The following is a 19,742-nucleotide window of genomic DNA, read 5'->3' as shown; positions in this document are numbered from 1 at the left end:
AAGATCAAACATTATGTATTGCGATTCACGTCTAGTTGGAACTTCATATCCCTTTTCCATTGTTCACCCCTTAACCTCCCTCCCCCCAAATGCTGTCTCAGCAGGTTGAACCTTATAGGACATCAGCTGCAGGGGACTATCGGGTGCAGGCAGTATATGCAGAACGGGCTTTTCCTCTTGAACTTTCATACTAGACAGGCTATTTTCATAATTTTGGTCAATGTATGAAATTGTGGATGTCATCAACACCTGTGAAACCATTATAGATTAGTTTTAAAGACAAAAGATTACTTTAATAATTAACTATAATCAGAATTGTTTGTTGTCTGTTAACTCCTGTCACATTTCCACACGAGCAGGCTGCTGCCGTGAGGCATCTAACTTCACTGTTTATGACTGACTGCTTTTGGAACTGGTCTGATTGATGGCTCTTCCTTGTTCTGTGCTTCCTTCCATGCTTGCTTGCTTCTTTTTGGCTGTGCCAGGAGACACACTTGCTAGAGAAGTGTTTTACATCTTTCAGATGACTTGTGACCTGAACTGTACAGCAGAAGGTATCTGCTGAGATCACATAATTTGCCTCAGATTATGAGATCTAAAATAAAAGCATCAATTTTTAAAGTTTATTTCCGGTGATTATCTTTCATTGCATTTTCTTTTCATAGTGTGCACATGGTCACCCATTCCAATGGCAAACATAATGACTTCTCATCCATCCCCAGGTTTTAGGTTTAACTGAAGACTTCATTTTGTGTGTGTGTTGTTTTGCTTTTTGGTAAGATTTAATAATAGAACTTCATTATGACATTAAGACTTTATTTTCATTCTGTTTCATTTCATTGGTTTAAGTATCTCAGGCTTAATGGATTTGAAAAGAGAGTTTTATCTAGAATATAATTAGGACTGCCTTTGGATAATGTAAGTAGCACAGAAACTTTTACTTCCTGAATAAGCTTTGTGCTTGACAACAATGGGAAAAATTTTCAAATAATTTTTAAGAGTCAGGACTAACTGTTGTTAACTACCACTGTTTTTTTCCAAGTTAACACTTGTTTTTAATAGGTATTTATTGTATTAGGGCAGTATGCCCAAAATGTCACAGTTTTTTTTTTTTTAATCAATTAAACTTTTAAATGGCCAACCTTGCTTACTAAATGATGTCTTATATAGCTACTGAGATATAAATTAAAGAGCTGTTTAGAACCCCTGAAAAAGCAAGTTGAGGCAATTCACTGGCAGTGTTAGCAATGCTATTCTGTTTTCAGAGTTGCTTTCTTGCCTCCTTTCACTTAGTTGCTTCCTTGATAATTAGATCTCAACTTTGTGTTACTAGGCAGTTTTTTTTTTTTTTTTTGGCCATGGATTACACAGGTTTTGATTGCACTGATGAAATAATCCAAAAACTTTATTGACCTATACCTGATTAGAATATGCCAGATGAGAATCAATATCGTACAAGAGTTGTACAGAATTTTTTACATAGTAAACTTTGCATCTGTACCACATGCATTTTATCCATCTGAAAAGATTTTCTACGCCCATAGTTAAATGGAATACTTGACAATCTTGTCATTTTGTTAACCGTCAGAGCATAATTCACAGTATGAATATACTTCTAGTAAATCTGACCGCCCCAAACCATGCCAGAGTTATTTTAATATATTCAACATTAAATTCTGTACATAAAGGAAAATCTACATCAAGCCCCACCACCCAAAAGAAAAGAAAGTGACAGCAATCTAGGTTCATTTTGCAGTGATTCAAGTTTTGGTCCTTGAAAGATTATGCTATTTTAATGGCTCATGTTTAAAAGCCCTAAGAGAAGTATATTACAGGTAATTATGTCAGTAGGGATATTTTCTACCCTTTTTTTGTTGTTGATCATGACAAGTGTCAGCCGCAGTAGCTTCTGGCCATGTTGAACCTTCAAAATTACCAACTACCCCCCCCCAAAAAAAGGGAGGCAGTTGTCTTTCTTATTGGCCCTTATCTTTTCAAATGAAAGCTTCTCAGAATCACCTTGATTAGTATATCAGTTTTTTTTTTTTTAACTGTCATTAAGAATTAGAAAGCCACAAAATAAATGATGGGTTTTCATCCTGTGACCTGTTTTTACTCTTCTGTTTGTCCTAACATAAACTAGGTGGCAACTATGACAGTCACTTTGATGTGGACAAGGGCACTGGAACCATCATTGTTGCAAAACCTCTTGATGCAGAACAGAAATCGAACTATAACCTCACAGTGGAGGCTACAGATGGAACCAGCACTATACTTACTCAGGTAAGTGAATCACTGCTGATGTATTCGTCAGAAGAGGATTGAAACAACATTCTGATTTCAGGGCCCACAGGCAATATGAACAGTTGATTCTGCCCTCTCAGGTTCTCAAATCAGAAGTTACCCCCCTTTGATACAGTTAATGCATATGCACATCAGGGATTTTTATTTAGAGAAACAAAACTGCAAATCTTGATTAAGGCAAATCTTGATTAAGGTTTTGTATGTAATTAGTTTTGAAAAGTTTGAAAGAAAGCAAAAAGAATCCACGTTGTTGCTATGTCATCAAATCTTGTCATTTTATACTCCTTTCAAACTATATCAGTAAAAGTATATCACTGTCAAGGATGAATTATCCAAGTCATTTTCATTAAATCTGATTAAAGCCTTGGCTGCCCTAACTAGGGCTGTGTAAAATGACTGATAACATTGTTCTAATAATTCTTTTAACCTCTTTCTTTTTTCTTGCTGGTTAGGAGATGGCCAGATACTGAGATTTCAAATTTAAATGTTAAAACCCACTAAATTAAAATTCTCTTCTTTCTTATTAATTCTCTTTGATTCTCAGTGTGAGCTGTTTGGGGAATTTGTTGAACACCTGCTACGTGCCAAGTGTCGTTCTAGAAGCTGAATAGTGGGAAACAAAATAGTGTCCTCTTAGAGCTTCCATTAGGATGGTAGAAGCTGAAGGCTCATGTATAATCTGTATTTGAAAAATTCCAGCTTTCTAGCTTAGATTATATATACTATTTTAAATCTTAGATCATCTGCTAAGTCATTTAATTGCATTGAAGAATAAAAATTATAGTCAATGATGTATTTTCAGTTAAAAAAATAGTAGATAATTTAAAGCCAGTTGTAAAAAGATTTTATTCCTTTTTCCAAACCCTTGTGATTTTTAGTGTATTTAAAATTGATACATGTACCATGCTTTGGGGTCATTTTGAGATTGTCATGTAAAAGTTCTAGTACAGTATTAAAATTTCAATTTTGTTGGTAACTGTTCTCATAGAAGTTAGACTTTAGAGCATGAAAATGAGAATAAAGCATCAAAAATTATAATAAATTTAACAGGATAATTCTGAAAGTTTTAAAGACTTTAACTATATCTTGACTAATTCAGCAATTGATAATCAGAAATCCAGCAAAGGGAACTAAATAAGCAGTAGAAAGGACCCTCTGTGCCAAGCATTCTTATTACTATAGATGGTGTATCTACCTGTAACATTTATCGTTTATTACATAAGTGTATAGTTAGCAATGCCTCCTTTCCCAATAATTGTAGTTTTAGTACAGTTAAAAGCTCAGTATGAAATATCGTGTAGATTAACAAAAATTTCTATAAAACCCATAACTCAGGGATAGAGAATATCTTAAATTCAGTGCTTCATTTATATTTCTGTATCTGATTTTGAGTGATTTTTAGAGAGTCTTGGTACTATCCTAATGAATTTCTGGCAGGGAAAGGTGGTCGGAATATCAGAGGATGGTTACAGAGCCCAGCTGAACTGTTAAGGTGCAGAGAGCAATGGGAACAATCAGTAAATGGGTTTGGCTGTCCATTCTGGGGCTGAAAACAGAGTTAGAAATCAAGGTTGGAGCAGAGTAGTATATACCATCTGAAAAGAGACACAGAGATGGGAATGGGTTGATAAGACACTGGAACATAGCAATGTAGATTCCGATTTGTAGGTACAACTCAGGAACAATAGAGTAGGTTTACTGCATCAAGTCAGTAGCAGCAGATGTCAGATCGGAGGTTTGGAGAGCACTGTCTTGCTTAAGCCAAGGTGCGTCAACAGAAGTGGGTTGTGAGCAGGTCAGAGTGTAACCACCAGTGCTCTGCTGTAACAGCTCTTCCTGCTTTCCTATCCTATTTTCTGCTTAGGATGCTGACTCATGTTAATTCAAGTCAATTTGCTTTATCTGATACTTCAAGGTAACTTATCAAATTCAGTTAACATTGTTTTATTCTTTCTTTGAAAGGGCTTTGCTTTCATGTTTTCTTTCAGTTTCTCTTGAGCATCAGCATTGTGTACTCTGGAGCAGGCCATCTGGTTTGAATCTTGGCCCTGCCTCTTACTCCTATTCATGGGCCATTGGCTATAACCATCTCTGTACTTTATTTTCTTATCTGAAAATTGGGCATAGTGATTTCATCCTCCTAGAGCATTTGAGAGAGTTAAGTGAGATAACACAAGATAACACTGATGTGGGCTCTTGTCCCCTCCCTTGACATTTGAGTCAACTTCCTGTCGCCATTCTCTGTCCCCACACTTCATCCTGTAGTGCCTGCTACCAGGATGGTCTGCCTGACTGGGAGGAAGACTAAAGGTAAATTTTCTCTCATCAGAAGGTTCAGAGCACACAGGATATGTAATTCCCCAGCCTCTGCTCAGGAGTCAGGCTTTGCATATTCGATCCCACCTTCTCCTTACCCCTTCACCGTGTTATCCCCAGTTTCAAGTCTTTCTCTCCAGTCCCTAAGAGACAGGATGGTCCCTTCCACCTCTTGCCTTCATGTCTGTGACCAAGCTCTTCCTCCCACCCCAGCATACCTTCATCTACAAACCCAAGACCTACACAAGCAAAGCCGTACCACTTACATAAAGCTTTCTGAATGTCCTGTGGCCATCTTTGGGCTCCTAAAGACTTACTTGACAGTGTAGGAAACCTCCTTAGTTGTTGCATGTGCAGAGTGTTGCTCATGAGCTTGAAAGCTTCATGAGGGCAGGGGCTGTCACACATTTGTTCTACACCCTTGGTAAACAGGGTCAGGTGCTAAGCGTGTGAGTGCCCAGTAAATACGTTTCAGTTGAATTACCGTATTAATAATGGCTGTTTTTACTTTAGCTGTTCCTATTTACTTGTGATTAATTGTACTTGGAGAGGATTAAACTGTCCAACACTTCATGAGAAAAAGAATTTTTAAATTTATAATGGAAATAAATATATGAGGATTGAATTTATAGCAGTTACCTTTATAGCCATGTATTTTGGATCATCATTGACATTTAAGAGTGAAGCATCTGTAGTTTTAAGTATTTACATAACTTTCACATAAAACCCTTCTGTGGTTTGGTCCATTCAGTATTCATGTAAAGCGTAATGTCACACTCCATCACTGATATCTTGGTGTTCTCTGAGAACACTGGTATAGTCTTCACGGAAGGGCCTTTAATTCATATGCCTTCACCAGTGTGGTTAATAGCTTTACCTATGCATTCCTGGGACCTTGGCCTCCCATGCCATTTAGACTAGCAAACGAAGTTCCATATGCACCAATGAAGCTCAGATTTCTTGTTCATAACTGTAAACCATCATTTATACTCAGTAGTGATTTCCACTATGCCTTATCCACATACGTTTTTTCAATTTGAGACTTAATCCTCTTATTGTCAAGTAAAAAAGTTTACTTGGAACTAAGTTTTTAAATATCTGCTTTTTTTTCTCTCTAAAGTTTTTATTCTACGTTGACATATTTAAGAGCATTTATCTTTTCAAATACTTAAATTGTTTTTAGGAAATAAACGTGTTTACTATTTATATGTAGGTTTTATGATTACAAAAATTTAAGAATTTTTAAAGTACATTTCTAATTTCTCTCTCTCTCTCTCTCTCTCTCTCTCTCTCTCTCTCTATATATATATATATATATATATATATATATATATATATAAAAATCTATTGGTAGGAATTTGAAGTCTCAGTAGAACAAGAAATTTAGATACTGTGACATCTAATAGTGTACTCACCCTAGCAGCTTGATAGTTATAGATTCAGATCTGATACAGGAAATTAGTCTTCTTTAAATCCTAGTAAAGTAAATTCTTTGTTACCTTTACATGAGTAATCTAGAAATATTTCTTTTGTGGAGACTTAAGAGAAGTCTGCATTTCAGAAAGAAATGTGTGAAAGGCATTACATTTTCTCTCCAAAGTTAGTCTCAAGAATTCATTCTTACTCATATTTATACAAGGTAATATATCAATGAAAATTTTTAAAGATTTTTTGATTCTAGATTTTTGATGCTTTTCTCGTTTTTGTATTTCATTTCGCTATGAAAAATCAGGATTTTTTTCAATGTGCATCTGATTTTTTCCCCTGATTCTTTAAATAGTAAAATACCATAATTAGAAATATTATGTGAGTCATTTTGTTATTATAGGTATTCATCAAAGTAATAGACACAAATGACCATCGTCCTCAATTTTCTACATCAAAATATGAAGTCATCATTCCTGAAGACACAGTGCCAGAAACCGAAATTTTGCAAATCAGTGCCGTGGATAAGGATGAGAAGAACAAACTAATCTACACTCTGCAGAGTAGTATTGATCCATTGAGTCTCAAGAAATTTCGTCTTGATCCTGCAACTGGCTCTCTCTATACTTCCGAAGCACTCGATCATGAAGCCATTCACCAGCACATTCTTACCGTCATGGTATGGCTGCCTGTTCATTCTTCTGCCACCATTTGGTTTTCAAAAGGGTTCTATGTGTGTGAGAGAGATTTTTAACCAGGTATAAGGAAAACCTCAATATGATTGATAACGTGTTGATTCTTTTAGGTACGAGATCAAGATGTTCCTGTAAAACGCAACTTTGCAAGGATTGTTGTCAATGTCAGTGACACGAATGACCACGCCCCCTGGTTCACGAGTTCCTCCTATGAAGGACGGGCTTATGAATCAGCAGCTGTCGGCTCAGTTGTGCTGCAGGTTACAGCTCTGGACAAGGATAGAGGGAAAAACGCTGAGGTGGTATACTCCATCGAATCAGGTATTTTTTGGAGCATTCACTAGGCTTATAGCTTTGCACTTGTTACAAAGTATATTTCTCCTCTTTTAAAAGTAGTTCTGGATGTTAAACATTTCTCTGTATCACTATGAAAATTGATCTTTAGCTACCATTTTACATGTTAGGAAAAAGAAAAAAAAGGGTTTTTTTTTGTTTTTTTTTTTTTTTAGCTTTTAACTAAAAAGCTAAGATAGTCCTAAGTTTGGATACATTCTTGGAGATTCATGATATTAGTGTAATTCAGGACAGAGACATTTTGCAGTAAAGAAAGCTTTATTTGAGCAATCCAATATTTCTAAAATTATTTTAACCACACAGTCATTTTCCTTCATAAACTATGAAACACTGAGTAAAACTCTGGTCTGTTATTAAAATGTTTTACTTTTCGTCAGAGTGTATCTTCTCTTGGGCAGAGTAGGAAATTTCATGAGAGAGTGCTGACTCATCCAGTTCTTACTGAGTCAGATCTTATGAAGAGGGTATTATGCCTCTGCTACCCTTTCTCATTTTAGTTTTGCTGCGACTTTCATCCCCATGCAGCACTAACAGTTGCACTTCATTCATGGGTTATTCCAGTAGACCCCAGGGCCGAGATTTGGGCATAAAGGAATGTTGAAAATCAAAGGGGCTGGATTTGGACAAGAGGCATCAAGGGCAAGGAAGACCAACTGGAAGTACGGACAGTTCTTCTAGGTATAATAAGGCAAGAGACCAAAGACTCACTGGTGATTATAGAAGGAGGATCATCAGAAGCAGTTGTGGCAAAGAGAAGTGTTTTTGTTGTCTGTTCTGTTTTATGCTGCTATTCAGTCATTCATTTATTCATCCTAAGGACTAATTAAGCTCATTCATACTTGTGCTTGGCACATAGGGGGGTTACCATTGGTCCACAAATATATGTTCTTGCAAAAGAATTCTGCCCCTGATTGAAACAGTGTCTGCTTTAGAGCATATTACTTGGACAGTCAGAAATGACCTTGCTTTGGGACTTTTCCTACTCATGCCAAATAATATGAGTAAGTGATTAAATGTCAAGAAGGCAGCTTTCATTTTTCCATTTTTCTGTGTCATTGTTAGTACAAAATCTCTTTCATTCTTCTGTCTTTATAATGATTTTAGAGTATTGAGATCATCCACTTAACTTGACTTTTTTGGTAAGCCCATACTTCTGAATATTTAGAAATTTTGTCTTTCTTGGGCATTAGAATTGGAAGAAGTATAAATTAACTGTAGATCCTATAATCAAAAGTTGAGCAAATGGGGAGTAATTTTAAAAACAACACTTAGTTGGTATATTTTATGTGGTTAAACTTTTTATTTCTTAATATATTTGAAGTTTCATTTATTTCCCTGAAAATGACCAAATTTAGTCCATTACTCACAAATAAGACCTCATATACTGCCTGTGGTTGCAGTGTTAAAATGTATTATAGTGCAGTTAGTGCCTTGCATAACGATGAACTTTTTCTACTGGTTCAGAAATTTAGACATTAAAAAAACAGTACATTCCATTTGTGCATGCCTGAGCACTGCAGTAAAATAATTTTCTCAAGGACAGACTGGCTGGATTTGTGTAGGAGAAAATGTTAAACTTTCCCTTAGCTTTCACATAATTTTCAACAACTGGGTGGTTAAAATATGATTCTTGGTGCCTAACTAAGGGCATGTGCATTCTTTAAATGCTTGTAATGACTGATAGAATTAGTAATTTGGTATTCCAAGAATGACACTAGATAATATCAAGGGCCTACTCTGATATGGAATTTGGACTTTTAAGAAGATATTTTTTTAGATTTGGTGATGTAAAAATTGTGCTAAACAATTACTTTACAAGAAATGACTACTTTTAAATGCTGTAGAATTGTGTGTGTGTATATGAATCTGGTAGAATAGCAAGAACTATAAAATGATCATACAGCCTTTCATTTAACAGTTTATTCATAATTACCTGCTTCTAATTTCTGTGAGATTACATTTAATAAAGTTCAAAAGACTAGTTATAAATTCAGGCCATAACACTGCATGTTTAATTAGTAGCATTTATTGAGCAAACGGTTTGGTCTGATTGGGAGTCTTTAGGGGAAAAGGAATTAATTAAAGGATATTTTCAGTAACAATTGAGTTATGTGCTTTGAGACACATCAGCACCGTACTCTGGGCTGTGTAATGTTTTCTTCTCTTTATTTTTTAAAGTAGATTATTATAACTTTGAAACACCTGGAAATAGAAGGTACTCAGTAAATATACTTATTGACTAGAGTTGGTTTTCTTCCCTAAACTTAGATTAAGTATTGAAGCTTCGTTGAGATTGCCATGCTGTGAGGAAGTCAGCATCCACAGTGTGTCCACAGTGAGACAACACAGACTCCTGGGCACAGCTCTCTGATATGCCCTGTGGGGTCTGTGTGTAATACAGTCATAGCTAATGAGCACAGACGTGCAAGTTTGTCCAGATAATTGTTCCAATAGAAAAAACAATTTAAGGCTATTTAGAAATCACCAGTGTGTCCAGCTAAAGTGAATCACCAAGCCCCCAACCTAGTACAGACTTCTACCACCACCCGATGAATTTATTCACAAAGGCCATACGAGTATTTCAGTATTAGTGAGTGTGCTTATTATTAGATCAGACAGGGGCATGTTCCAGCCAGTCAGCAACCTTCAGTGTTTTTCTACATAAACATGATATTGCTCTCCCATCTGCAAATCTGATGATTTCTGCCTTAGTGTACGTGTATATGGGATCCATATATTCATTGACTAGCTGGGTTTCTGTTTAATCTCCTTGTTATCAGTGACGGGCTCCGGGCTGTCTTTATCGAAGTCATTATACTCCAAATAATAAAGAATGTTCCTGAATTTCTCATGGCTGATAGGAAATTTTTATCAGGAATTCCTAATTAATCAATACATGTTCTTTTCCTAATACTTTAAAATGAAGTACTTAATCCAATAAATGGTTGTTGGTAGTGATAGAAGTATAAAGTCAGGAAAAATAAACCTAATGAGAGTACAAATAGAGTACCTTAATGAATGTATTAATTTTTTTCAGGCTGCTGGTCATGCTGCTTGGTATTTAATTTGTTGTCTTTCCATATGTGTGTAAAAGTGGTTTCACTCAATAAATATTTACTGAGTGTCTCTAATGTGTCAGGCATTTTCTAGGCACAGGTGATAAAATAATGAATAAAACAAGTCAGGCTTAAACGGGAGCTTACATTCTAGTGGAAGAACAGATAAGAACAAGGTTGCAATACGTTCTATAAAAAACAGGGTAAGAGGACAGGAACAGTCTCCTGAATAGGCAGGTCAAGGAAGGCTTTGCCATTATACTCTGTAAGCATAGTCATTTGCATAAAACGTGAATGAAGAAAGGAAGGAAGGAAGCAGTGAGATGAGCATGTCCTTGCCTGATTGAGGAGCAAAGAGGAGGCAAGTGTGGCTAGAGGGCAGGGAGTGAGTTGTGCAGAACCACCAAATTGCTTTAATATAGATAAAATCTATCCATTCCTTCATGTGAGGCCTTGCGTATTTTGAAGTATTCGAAGTGGTAAGATTTCACTATATAAGGTAAGACAGAAATGCATATAGATGAATGTATATAAAGTATGGTAAGTCAGCTGCTTTTTTAGCACAGACAGAGGAAGGTCTAAGGGGTGGGGATGAAGACAGTCATCCAAAGGTGTGCACAGTCTCCTCTGAGTCCAGGCAGCCAGTCACAGCTTTGGAATGTAGAGTGATACACAGGTAGGATGAGAAAGGACCTTGTGATTCCGATGACTGACTAAAACACAATGAGAGAGAATTGGGGATCCTTGACTTATAGATACAGGAAGGCCGGAAATTAGTGCCTGCAAGGCCTGCAGAGGCAGCATGACCCCATTCATGGGCCAGGGTGTAGCACAGAGCTGCGGGGCCTGGAGAAAGCCTGGGTCTCTGCCCTGGTGCTGACTGAGGGACAGCTGTGGGGCCTGGACGCAGAGCCAGGCACATTTAATGAAAACCAGACTGGGTCTGGCCTCAGAAATAGGTATCATGGATTTTTGGAAAATGTATTAAAAGAAGGAAATGAAGGCTATAGGGGAAGTGTGTACTAGTAATGATGTGGAGAAAGAAGTGCTTGATTAATCTCCCTGGTTTGCAAATCATGCTAAGTAATTCTGTTCTCTGAAGTGCCACACTCCATTGCAAACCTAGAGGAAAATAGAATTTGAGAAAGCAGTTACGTGTGGCAAGTAAGCTTTGTTTTGGTTAAGTGTAATAGTTCACTTGGGGAAAATAAGTTCAGTTCTGTGACTAGGATAATGGATCTGGACTCTTCGTTTATAAAACAGAAAGGTAATGAAGGGTTCGTGGATGGGTCGAATCCGAGGATCCCTCACAGTGCCTTGATCTATCTGAAGAGATAGTACACTACCAAAATGTAGCAAGCTGCTGGCTTCTTCAGAAAGATTTCAATTGATGATACAAAACAATAGAATATTGTGGAGTTGCATTTGCAGCTAAGTACGTATATATAATATAGCTGAAAAGGGTTCAAAGAAAAGCAAATAAAACAGTCTATCCTACAGGAGTTTCTCAGACTCGACACTACCGCTGTCTTGCACCAAAAAATCCTATGTCATGGGAGCCATCCTGTGTATTGCAGAATGTTTAGCAGCATCCCTGGTCTCTACCCACTAGATGCCAGTAGTACCCTCTCCCCACACGTAATGATGGCCAAAAATGTCTCCAGACATTGTTGAATGTCTCTTTCTGGGCAGAATAACCCCCAGATGAGAACCACTGATGTAGGGAATAAATTAACCTGAAAAAATTAAGAAGAGACTATTACTGAAATCTTCAAAACCTGTAAAGTGGGGCAGGTTCTACACAAGTTGTTCAGCAATTTCCTGAATATTTAAAATAAGGGACAATTCTCTTGAAGGTTATTAAATTTCCTTAGTAAATTGAAGTCTTCTCTTTTGTAATGCATAAGAATCTTGAGCATTTTCAAATGATAAATGCCAAAAATAAAAATATGTTCCAAAAGATTTTTGAGGGACTCTTGGAAAATTATGAACTTAATTGCTTTTTGGAAGGATAACCATGTCCTTCTGCAGCACATTCCCATTTCAATCAACAGAGTGAAGTTTGGTGTTTGGTACAGTGATGTGTCTTCTCTTTCTTGCTTTTCATAATCTATGGACAATCTGAAAAAACCTTTTTATTTTAGGTGGGTAAAAATGAAACAAGTTCCATTCAGATGTTGATAACCCCCAAATTTCTGTTTAATTTCATAGTATAATTTTTAAAGCTATCTCTTTGTTTCTGTATTTTCAACTACTACTTCTGTTGATCCCTGTATTTTCTCTAACATGCTTTTTTTTTTTTCCTCCCAGGAAATATTGGAAATTCTTTTACAATTGACCCCATCTTGGGCTCTATAAAAACTGCCAAAGAATTAGATCGAAGTAGCCAAGTGGAATATGATTTAATGGTAAAAGCTACAGATAAAGGCAATCCACCAATGAGTGAAATAACTTCTGTGCATGTCTTTGTCACAATTGCTGACAATGCCTCTCCTAAGTTTACATCTAAAGAATATTCTTTTGAAATTAGTGAAACCGTCAGCACTGGGAGTTTTGTTGGAATGGTGACAGCCTATAGTCAATCATCAGTGGTATATGAAATAAAAGATGGAAATATAGCTGATGCTTTTGATATTAATCCACATTCTGGAAGTGTCATCACTCAGAAAGCCCTGGATTTTGAGACTTTGCCCATTTATACATTGACAATACAAGGAACTAACATGGCTGGTTTGTCTACTAATACAACTGTTCTAGTGCATCTGCAAGATGAAAATGACAACTTGCCAGTTTTTATGCAGGCAGAATATACAGGACTCATTAGTGAATCAGCTTCGATTAACAGCGTGGTCCTAACAGACAGGAATGTCCCATTAGTGATTCGAGCAACTGATGCTGATAAAGAATCAAATGCTTTGCTTGTTTATCACATTGTTGAACCGTCTATACACAAATATTTTGCTATTGATTCTAGCACTGGTGCTATTCATACAGTACTAAGTTTGGACTATGAAGAAACAAGTACTTTTCACTTTACTGTACAAGTGCATGACATGGGAACACCACGCTTATTTGCTGAATATGCAGCTAATGTGACTATACATGTAATTGACATTAATGACTGCCCTCCTGTGTTCTCCAAATCATTATATGAAACGTCTCTTCTGTTGCCAACATACAAAGGAGTAAAAGTTATCACAGTAAATGCTACAGATGCTGATTCAAGTGCATTCTCACAGTTAATGTATTCCATTACCGAAGGCAACATTGGGGAAAAGTTTTTTATGGACTACAAGACTGGTTCTATAACTGTACAAAACACAACTCAGTTGAGAAGCCGCTATGAGTTAACCATTAGAGCTTCCGATGGCAGATTTGCAAGCTTTTCCTCTGTGAAAATTAATGTGAGAGAAAGCAAAGAAAGTCAACTAAAGTTTACCCAAGATTTCTACTCTGCAGTAGTAAAAGAGAATTCTACTGAAGCCAGAACATTAGCTGTGATTACAGCTATTGGGAATCCAATCAATGAGCCTCTGTTTTATCATATTCTCAACCCAGATCGCAGATTTAAAATAAGTCGCACTTCGGGAGTTCTGTCAACCACTGGTATACCATTTGATCGTGAACAGCAAGAAGCATTTGATGTGGTAGTGGAAGTGACACAAGAACATAAGCCTTCATCAGTGGCCCATGTCGTTGTGAAGGTCATCATAGAAGACCAAAACGACAATGCACCAGTGTTTGTCAACCTTCCTTACTATGCTGTTGTTAAGGTGGATACTGCTGTGGGCCATACTATTCGCTCTGTTACTGCTGTAGACAGAGATAGTGGCAGAAACGGGGAAGTGCATTACTACCTTAAGGAACATCATGAACACTTTCAAATCGGACCCTCGGGTGAAATTTCACTGAAAAAGCAATTTGAACCTGACACCTTAAATAAAGAATATCTTGTCACGGTGGTTGCAAAAGATGGAGGAAACCCAGCTTTTTCAGCTGAAGTTATAGTTCCAGTGACTGTCATGAATAGAGCCATGCCTGTGTTTGAAAAACCTTTCTACAGTGCAGAGATTCCAGAGAATATCCAGATGCACAGTCCAGTTGTCCATGTGCAAGCCAACAGCCCAGAAGGGTTGAAAGTGCTCTACAGCATCCCAGATGGAGATCCTTTTAGCCAGTTTTCCATTAACTTCAACACCGGAGTTATAAATGTCATAGCTCCTCTGGATTTTGAGTCTCACCCAGCATACAAACTGAGCATACGAGCAACTGACTCCTTGACTGGTGCTCATGCTGAAGTATTTGTCGACGTAATAGTGGAAGACGTCAATGATAACCCTCCTGTGTTTGTTCAGCAGTCTTATGTTGCAACACTGTCTGAGGCATCTGTGATCGGGACGTCTGTCATTCAGGTTAGAGCAACAGATTCGGATTCAGAACCAAATAGAGGAATTTCATACCATATGTTTGGGAATCACAGCAAGAGTCATGATCATTTCCACATAGATGGCAGCACTGGTGTCATTTCATTAGTCAGAACTTTGGATTATGAGCAGTTCCAGCAGCACAGGATTTTTGTGAGGGCCGTTGATGGTGGCATGCCTCCACTGAGCAGTGATGTGATTGTCACAGTGGATGTCACTGACCTCAATGACAATCCACCACTATTTGACCAACAGCTCTATGAGGCTAAGATCAGTGAGCATGCCACTCATGGGCATTTTGTGACCTGTGTGAAAGCCCATGATGCAGACAGTTCAGACATAGACAAGTTGGAATATTCCATTCTGTCTGGCAATGATCATAAGAATTTTGCCATTGACAGTGAAACGGGGATTATCACACTCTCAAACTTCCGCCGGCACACCTTGAAGCCATTTTACAGTCTTAACATTTCTGTTTCTGATGGAGTTTTCAGGAGTTCAGCTCAGGTTCGCGTAGCTGTAATTGGAGGCAATTTGCACAGTCCTGTTTTTCTTCAGAATGAATATGAAGCGGAGCTAGCTGAAAATGCCCCCTTGCACACCCTGGTGATCGAGGTTAAAGCCACTGATGGGGATTCTGGTATTTATGGCCACATTACTTATCATATCGTAAATGACTTTGCCAAAGACAGATTTTACACAAATGAGAGAGGACAGATATTTACTTTGGAAAAACTTGATCGAGAAACCCCAGCAGAAAAAGTAATCGCAGTTCGTTTAATGGCCAAGGATGCTGGAGGAAAAGTTGCTTTCTGCACCATTAATGTCATCCTTACCGATGACAATGACAATGCACCACAATTTCGAGCAACCAAGTATGAAGTGAACATCGGATCCAGTGCTCCCAAAGGGACATCCGTCATTAAAGTTCTTGCAAGTGATGCTGATGAGGGATCCAACGCTGATGTCACCTATGCTATTGAAGCAGATTCTGAAAGTGTTAAAGAGAATTTGGAAATTAACAAACTGTCTGGCATAATTACTACAAAGGAAAGCTTAATTGGCTTAGAAAATGAGTTCTTCACTTTCTTTGTTAGAGCTGTGGATAACGGATCTCCATCAAAAGAATCTGTTGTTCCTGTCTATGTTAAAATACTTCCATCAGAAATGCAGCTTCCAAAATTTTCAGAACCATTTTATACCTATACCGTTTCGGAAGACATGCCTATTGGAACAGAAATAGATCTCATCCAAGCAGAACATAGTGGGACTGTCCTTTACAGCCTCGTCAAAGGGAATACTCCCGAAAGTAATAGGGATGAATTCTTTGTGATCGACAAACAGAGTGGGAGACTGAAACTGGAGAAGAGCCTTGATCATGAGACAACTAAGTGGTATCAGTTTTCCATACTTGCCAGGTGCACTCATGATGACTATGAGGTGGTGGCTTCTGTAGATGTTAGTATCCAAGTGAAAGATGCAAATGATAACAGCCCTGTCTTGGAGTCTAACCCATATGAAGCATTTATTGTTGAAAACCAGCCAGGGGGAAGTAGAGTCATCCAGATCAGGGCATCTGATTTAGATTCAGGAACCAATGGCCAAGTTATGTATAGTCTAGATCAATCACAAAATGTGGAAGTCATTGAATCTTTTTCCATTAACATGGAAACAGGCTGGATTACAACTCTAAAGGAGCTTGACCATGAAAGAAGAGACAATTACCAGATCAAAGTGGTTGCATCAGATTATGGTGAGAAGGTCCAGCTCTCCTCCACGGCCATCGTGGCTGTTACCGTCACTGATGTCAATGATAGTCCCCCACGATTCACGGCGGAGATCTATAAAGGGACTGTGAGTGAAGATGATCCACCCGGTGGTGTAATTGCCATCCTAAGTACCACAGATGCTGATTCTGAAGAAATTAACAGACAAGTTACATATTACATAACAGGTAAAAAATTAAAGTTTAATTTAAAATTAAATATATTGGAAATATAACTTCTGAGGTATGTATTTTATGGAAATTAGAAGGTTAAAGAGTGATTTTAGTCAATTATATCTACAGTAAGTAGAAATAGCATCTTTTAAGCTATATAACTCTGTAGGTAAAATGTCAGGCCAGACCCTTTCAGCAATATGGAGATGTTAACTGTTAAAGTTCCTCTTTTTATATTGTTTTATAAGAAACATAGTTTCTCTGCCTGAGCAAAGTTAACAGTTGTTTCATTAGACTGGTTTTGATTATTATGACTCATTCTGTTGAACTTGATACTTAGCATACAATAAATATATTGTAATTAAAAAGAAATAACTATAATTTCAACTAAATATTCTTAGTCTTTATATTTTATTTGGCTTATCGCTATGCTTAAATACACATTTTAATGCTGCTTTTTTTTTTTTGGTAAACGGGAAAGCTGATGTGTCAAGTTTATATGGGATTATTTACTTTAAAAATCTTGATTCTTTTAAACCATAACATTATATCTCCATTGTGTAATTTATTTCTTCTGTTATTGCTTTTCTTATTTCAATAAGTTTGACTGTTATCTTCCTCCATTGATTTAACAGGAGGGGATCCCTTGGGGCAGTTTGCTATTGAAAATATACAGAATGAATGGAAGGTCTATGTGAAGAAACCTCTAGATAGGGAAAAAAGAGACAATTATCTTCTGACTATCACAGCAACTGATGGGACCTTCTCATCAAAAGCTATAGTTGAAGTGAAAGTTCTTGATGCAAATGACAACAGTCCAGTCTGTGAAAAGGTAGGCTGCTCTTTTTTTTAATTTATAGATTATGAATTCAGATTAAACCTTTCAGTAAGACTGTCATGTGCTGTGGTGTCATTCAGTTGTGTTTCATATTACAATCTCTTGCTGTTTAAGCAAAGGTGAGCGTTAATGGGACAAGAATTGGATTCACATCAGAACTATTTTAGGGAATGTTAAATAGCTTACAAGCCTTGTCTAAAAATACTGTAAATTATGGACAGGATTACAGTTGTGTTTAACTCTGAAAACACTCCATAAAAATTTCACGAAGGGATTCCCTTCATTTGGGGATGAGGTGATTTGAGGGGAAGTACCTGGCCAGCAGTGCTTTGTACAGAGCCCTGTTTTGCTTTAACAGACCGTTTTAGGAGCACTTGCTTTTGACACACGAGAAAAACTGTGAGGTTAATAATGTGGCTCCTGTACCTGTAGAGCCACCGTCTCATGTGAGAACAAATATGTCAAAGAAGAGCTGCCCCATGAGGGTGCAGGGTAAGGGCCTGAGCAGGAGTGATCAGTGGGGCTGGAGGGTGAGGAGAGCTCAGCCTTCGGGTGGTGGTGATTAGATAACAGAGTAGAAGTAGAGAAGCAGTGGGGTTAAGGACCAATTAGATTATAGAGGCCGCAAAGGTCCTTCAGGGAATTGGGATTTGATCCTAGAGAAAATAGAGCTCTTTGAATTCTTTGTTCTTTGAAAGGTGAAGATGACATGAATCAAGAGTTTCCTAAAGAGGATGAGTTTAGTAGTATTGCGTTCATTCATCTGAGGAAGGCTGACATGATAGCAAGGGGATAGTAGAGAGTAGGTAGAGGTGGCAGAAGGAATGAAAGGACAAGAGATACCCCAAAGGAAAAACTGGTAGCTCTTGGTCCTGCCTGGTTGTGGCAGCATGGAAGCATGGCAAGTCAAAATTGACTTTAATATTTCCTACGGGAGTGATGAGGAGAAAGCCCAAAGATAAGACTGGAGTGGGAATTGCTTTTAGAGGAAGCACATTGTGTAAGTAACGGGATATTGAGTTGAATGTGTTTTTTTTAGACATTTAGAGATGATGAGATTGAGAGTGGATGTTTGGGAAGGATATGTAAATTTGTCAGTTTCTGTGGATAACTGGTAATTGAATTCATTTGAGAGGATGATAACAAAAAAGGAAAAAGAGCAGAAATAATGTATTTCTCAAGGGAGAAGGAAGGAAGAAGCAGAGATGGAGGAAAGAGAATGCAGATATCAGGATGGTATTATTGAGAGCCAAGGAAGAGAGAATTTTTAGGAGGTGGAATGGCGAGCAGAGGTGTGATTAAGATTGAAACAGACCATTTGGATTCTGTGACTGGCTCTGAGATGGCATCTTAGTATGTGGATGGATGCCTGATTAATGGAGATTGAAGAGTGTGTACTAATGAGGAAATAGATTTGTAAAGTTGAAAGTCGAAGGAAGAAAAGTGTGGCGTGTTGAGGGAAGCCTGGGTGGAGGGGAAAGTGAGTTGGAGAATGCAGTAAGCATGAGATGTGTTGTGGAAAGGAACAGAGAGCTGTTCTCAGGGGAATGGATACTTACACGTAATTCAGTCTGGAGAGGAAGTGGAACTTCTGAGGGATGAGGCTTCGTTCCAGTCTGTTTGTGCTTTTTGGTGATAATATTTTCTGAGGAGGAGGATTTTATTTATATATATACATATATACATATACACACACACACACACACACACGTCTTATAGAAACTAAATGTGTATTTTGTTTTTGACATTTTTATATTATTTCAATATAATACCTTGTCATCTTTGGGAATAATAAAATTAGGACATTAAATCATTTGAAATCATCATTATTGCAAAATACTCTGTTTCATGACTCACATAAAAATGTAGTTCACCTAAAATTGAGCTTAGATTAAGAAAATCCACCAAAATCTTATCTGTCTTATGTTTTGGTTTATGGCATGGATTTCTAAATAGTTGGAACTAGAAACAGCCATGCATTATATTGGAGAATTCAGTCAGATATGAAGAGCCCTGGCCGGATCATCCATTACCCCGCAGCGTGGTCTTGGGGGGATCTTGTTTTCTCCCATGACGAGAGGACCGCTTCTTTCTCAACTACAGTTATTTGGTTATGTGTTAAGAAGGATTGCAGTGTATTCGTGTATTGGAAATTAGTAGATAGGATGTCACAGGCATCTGTTCTTTCCGATCTTTAGGTAAAGAAAGAGCACCACTTATGTTTTCTCATAAGATTTTAAACTAAATATGAAACCAACTCAAAGACATAAAGCACTGTATTCAGAACTCTGTAGGTAAAATGTCAGGCCAGACCCTTTCAGCAATATGGAGATGTTAACTGTTAAAGTTCCTCTTTTTATATTGTTTTATAAGAAACATAGTTTTGAAAGC

The 19,742-nt window shown here is 37.5% G+C and overlaps 1 protein-coding gene across 6 annotated transcripts in view; it reads left to right on the top strand.

Moving 5' to 3' along the window:
- Positions 1-19,742, top strand: part of FAT1 (FAT atypical cadherin 1) — a 126,188-nt gene that overhangs the window by 82,097 nt on the left and 24,349 nt on the right. For all 6 annotated transcript variants that reach the window (XM_039839243.1, XM_039839241.1, XM_039839242.1 and 3 more), the window contains exons 7-11: positions 2,144-2,283; positions 6,449-6,724; positions 6,851-7,061; positions 12,461-16,528; positions 17,149-17,345. In XM_039839243.1, coding sequence (XP_039695177.1) covers positions 2,144-2,283; positions 6,449-6,724; positions 6,851-7,061; positions 12,461-16,528; positions 17,149-17,345 — 4,892 coding nt within the window. The remainder of the gene's footprint in view (positions 1-2,143; positions 2,284-6,448; positions 6,725-6,850; positions 7,062-12,460; positions 16,529-17,148; positions 17,346-19,742) is intronic.

This window comes from Pteropus medius, unplaced genomic scaffold (genome assembly GCF_902729225.1).
Source record: "Pteropus medius unplaced genomic scaffold, Ma_sr-lr_union100, whole genome shotgun sequence".
Taxonomy (NCBI): Eukaryota; Metazoa; Chordata; class Mammalia; order Chiroptera; family Pteropodidae; genus Pteropus; species Pteropus medius.
This window is presented reverse-complemented; position numbering and strand designations above follow the sequence as displayed.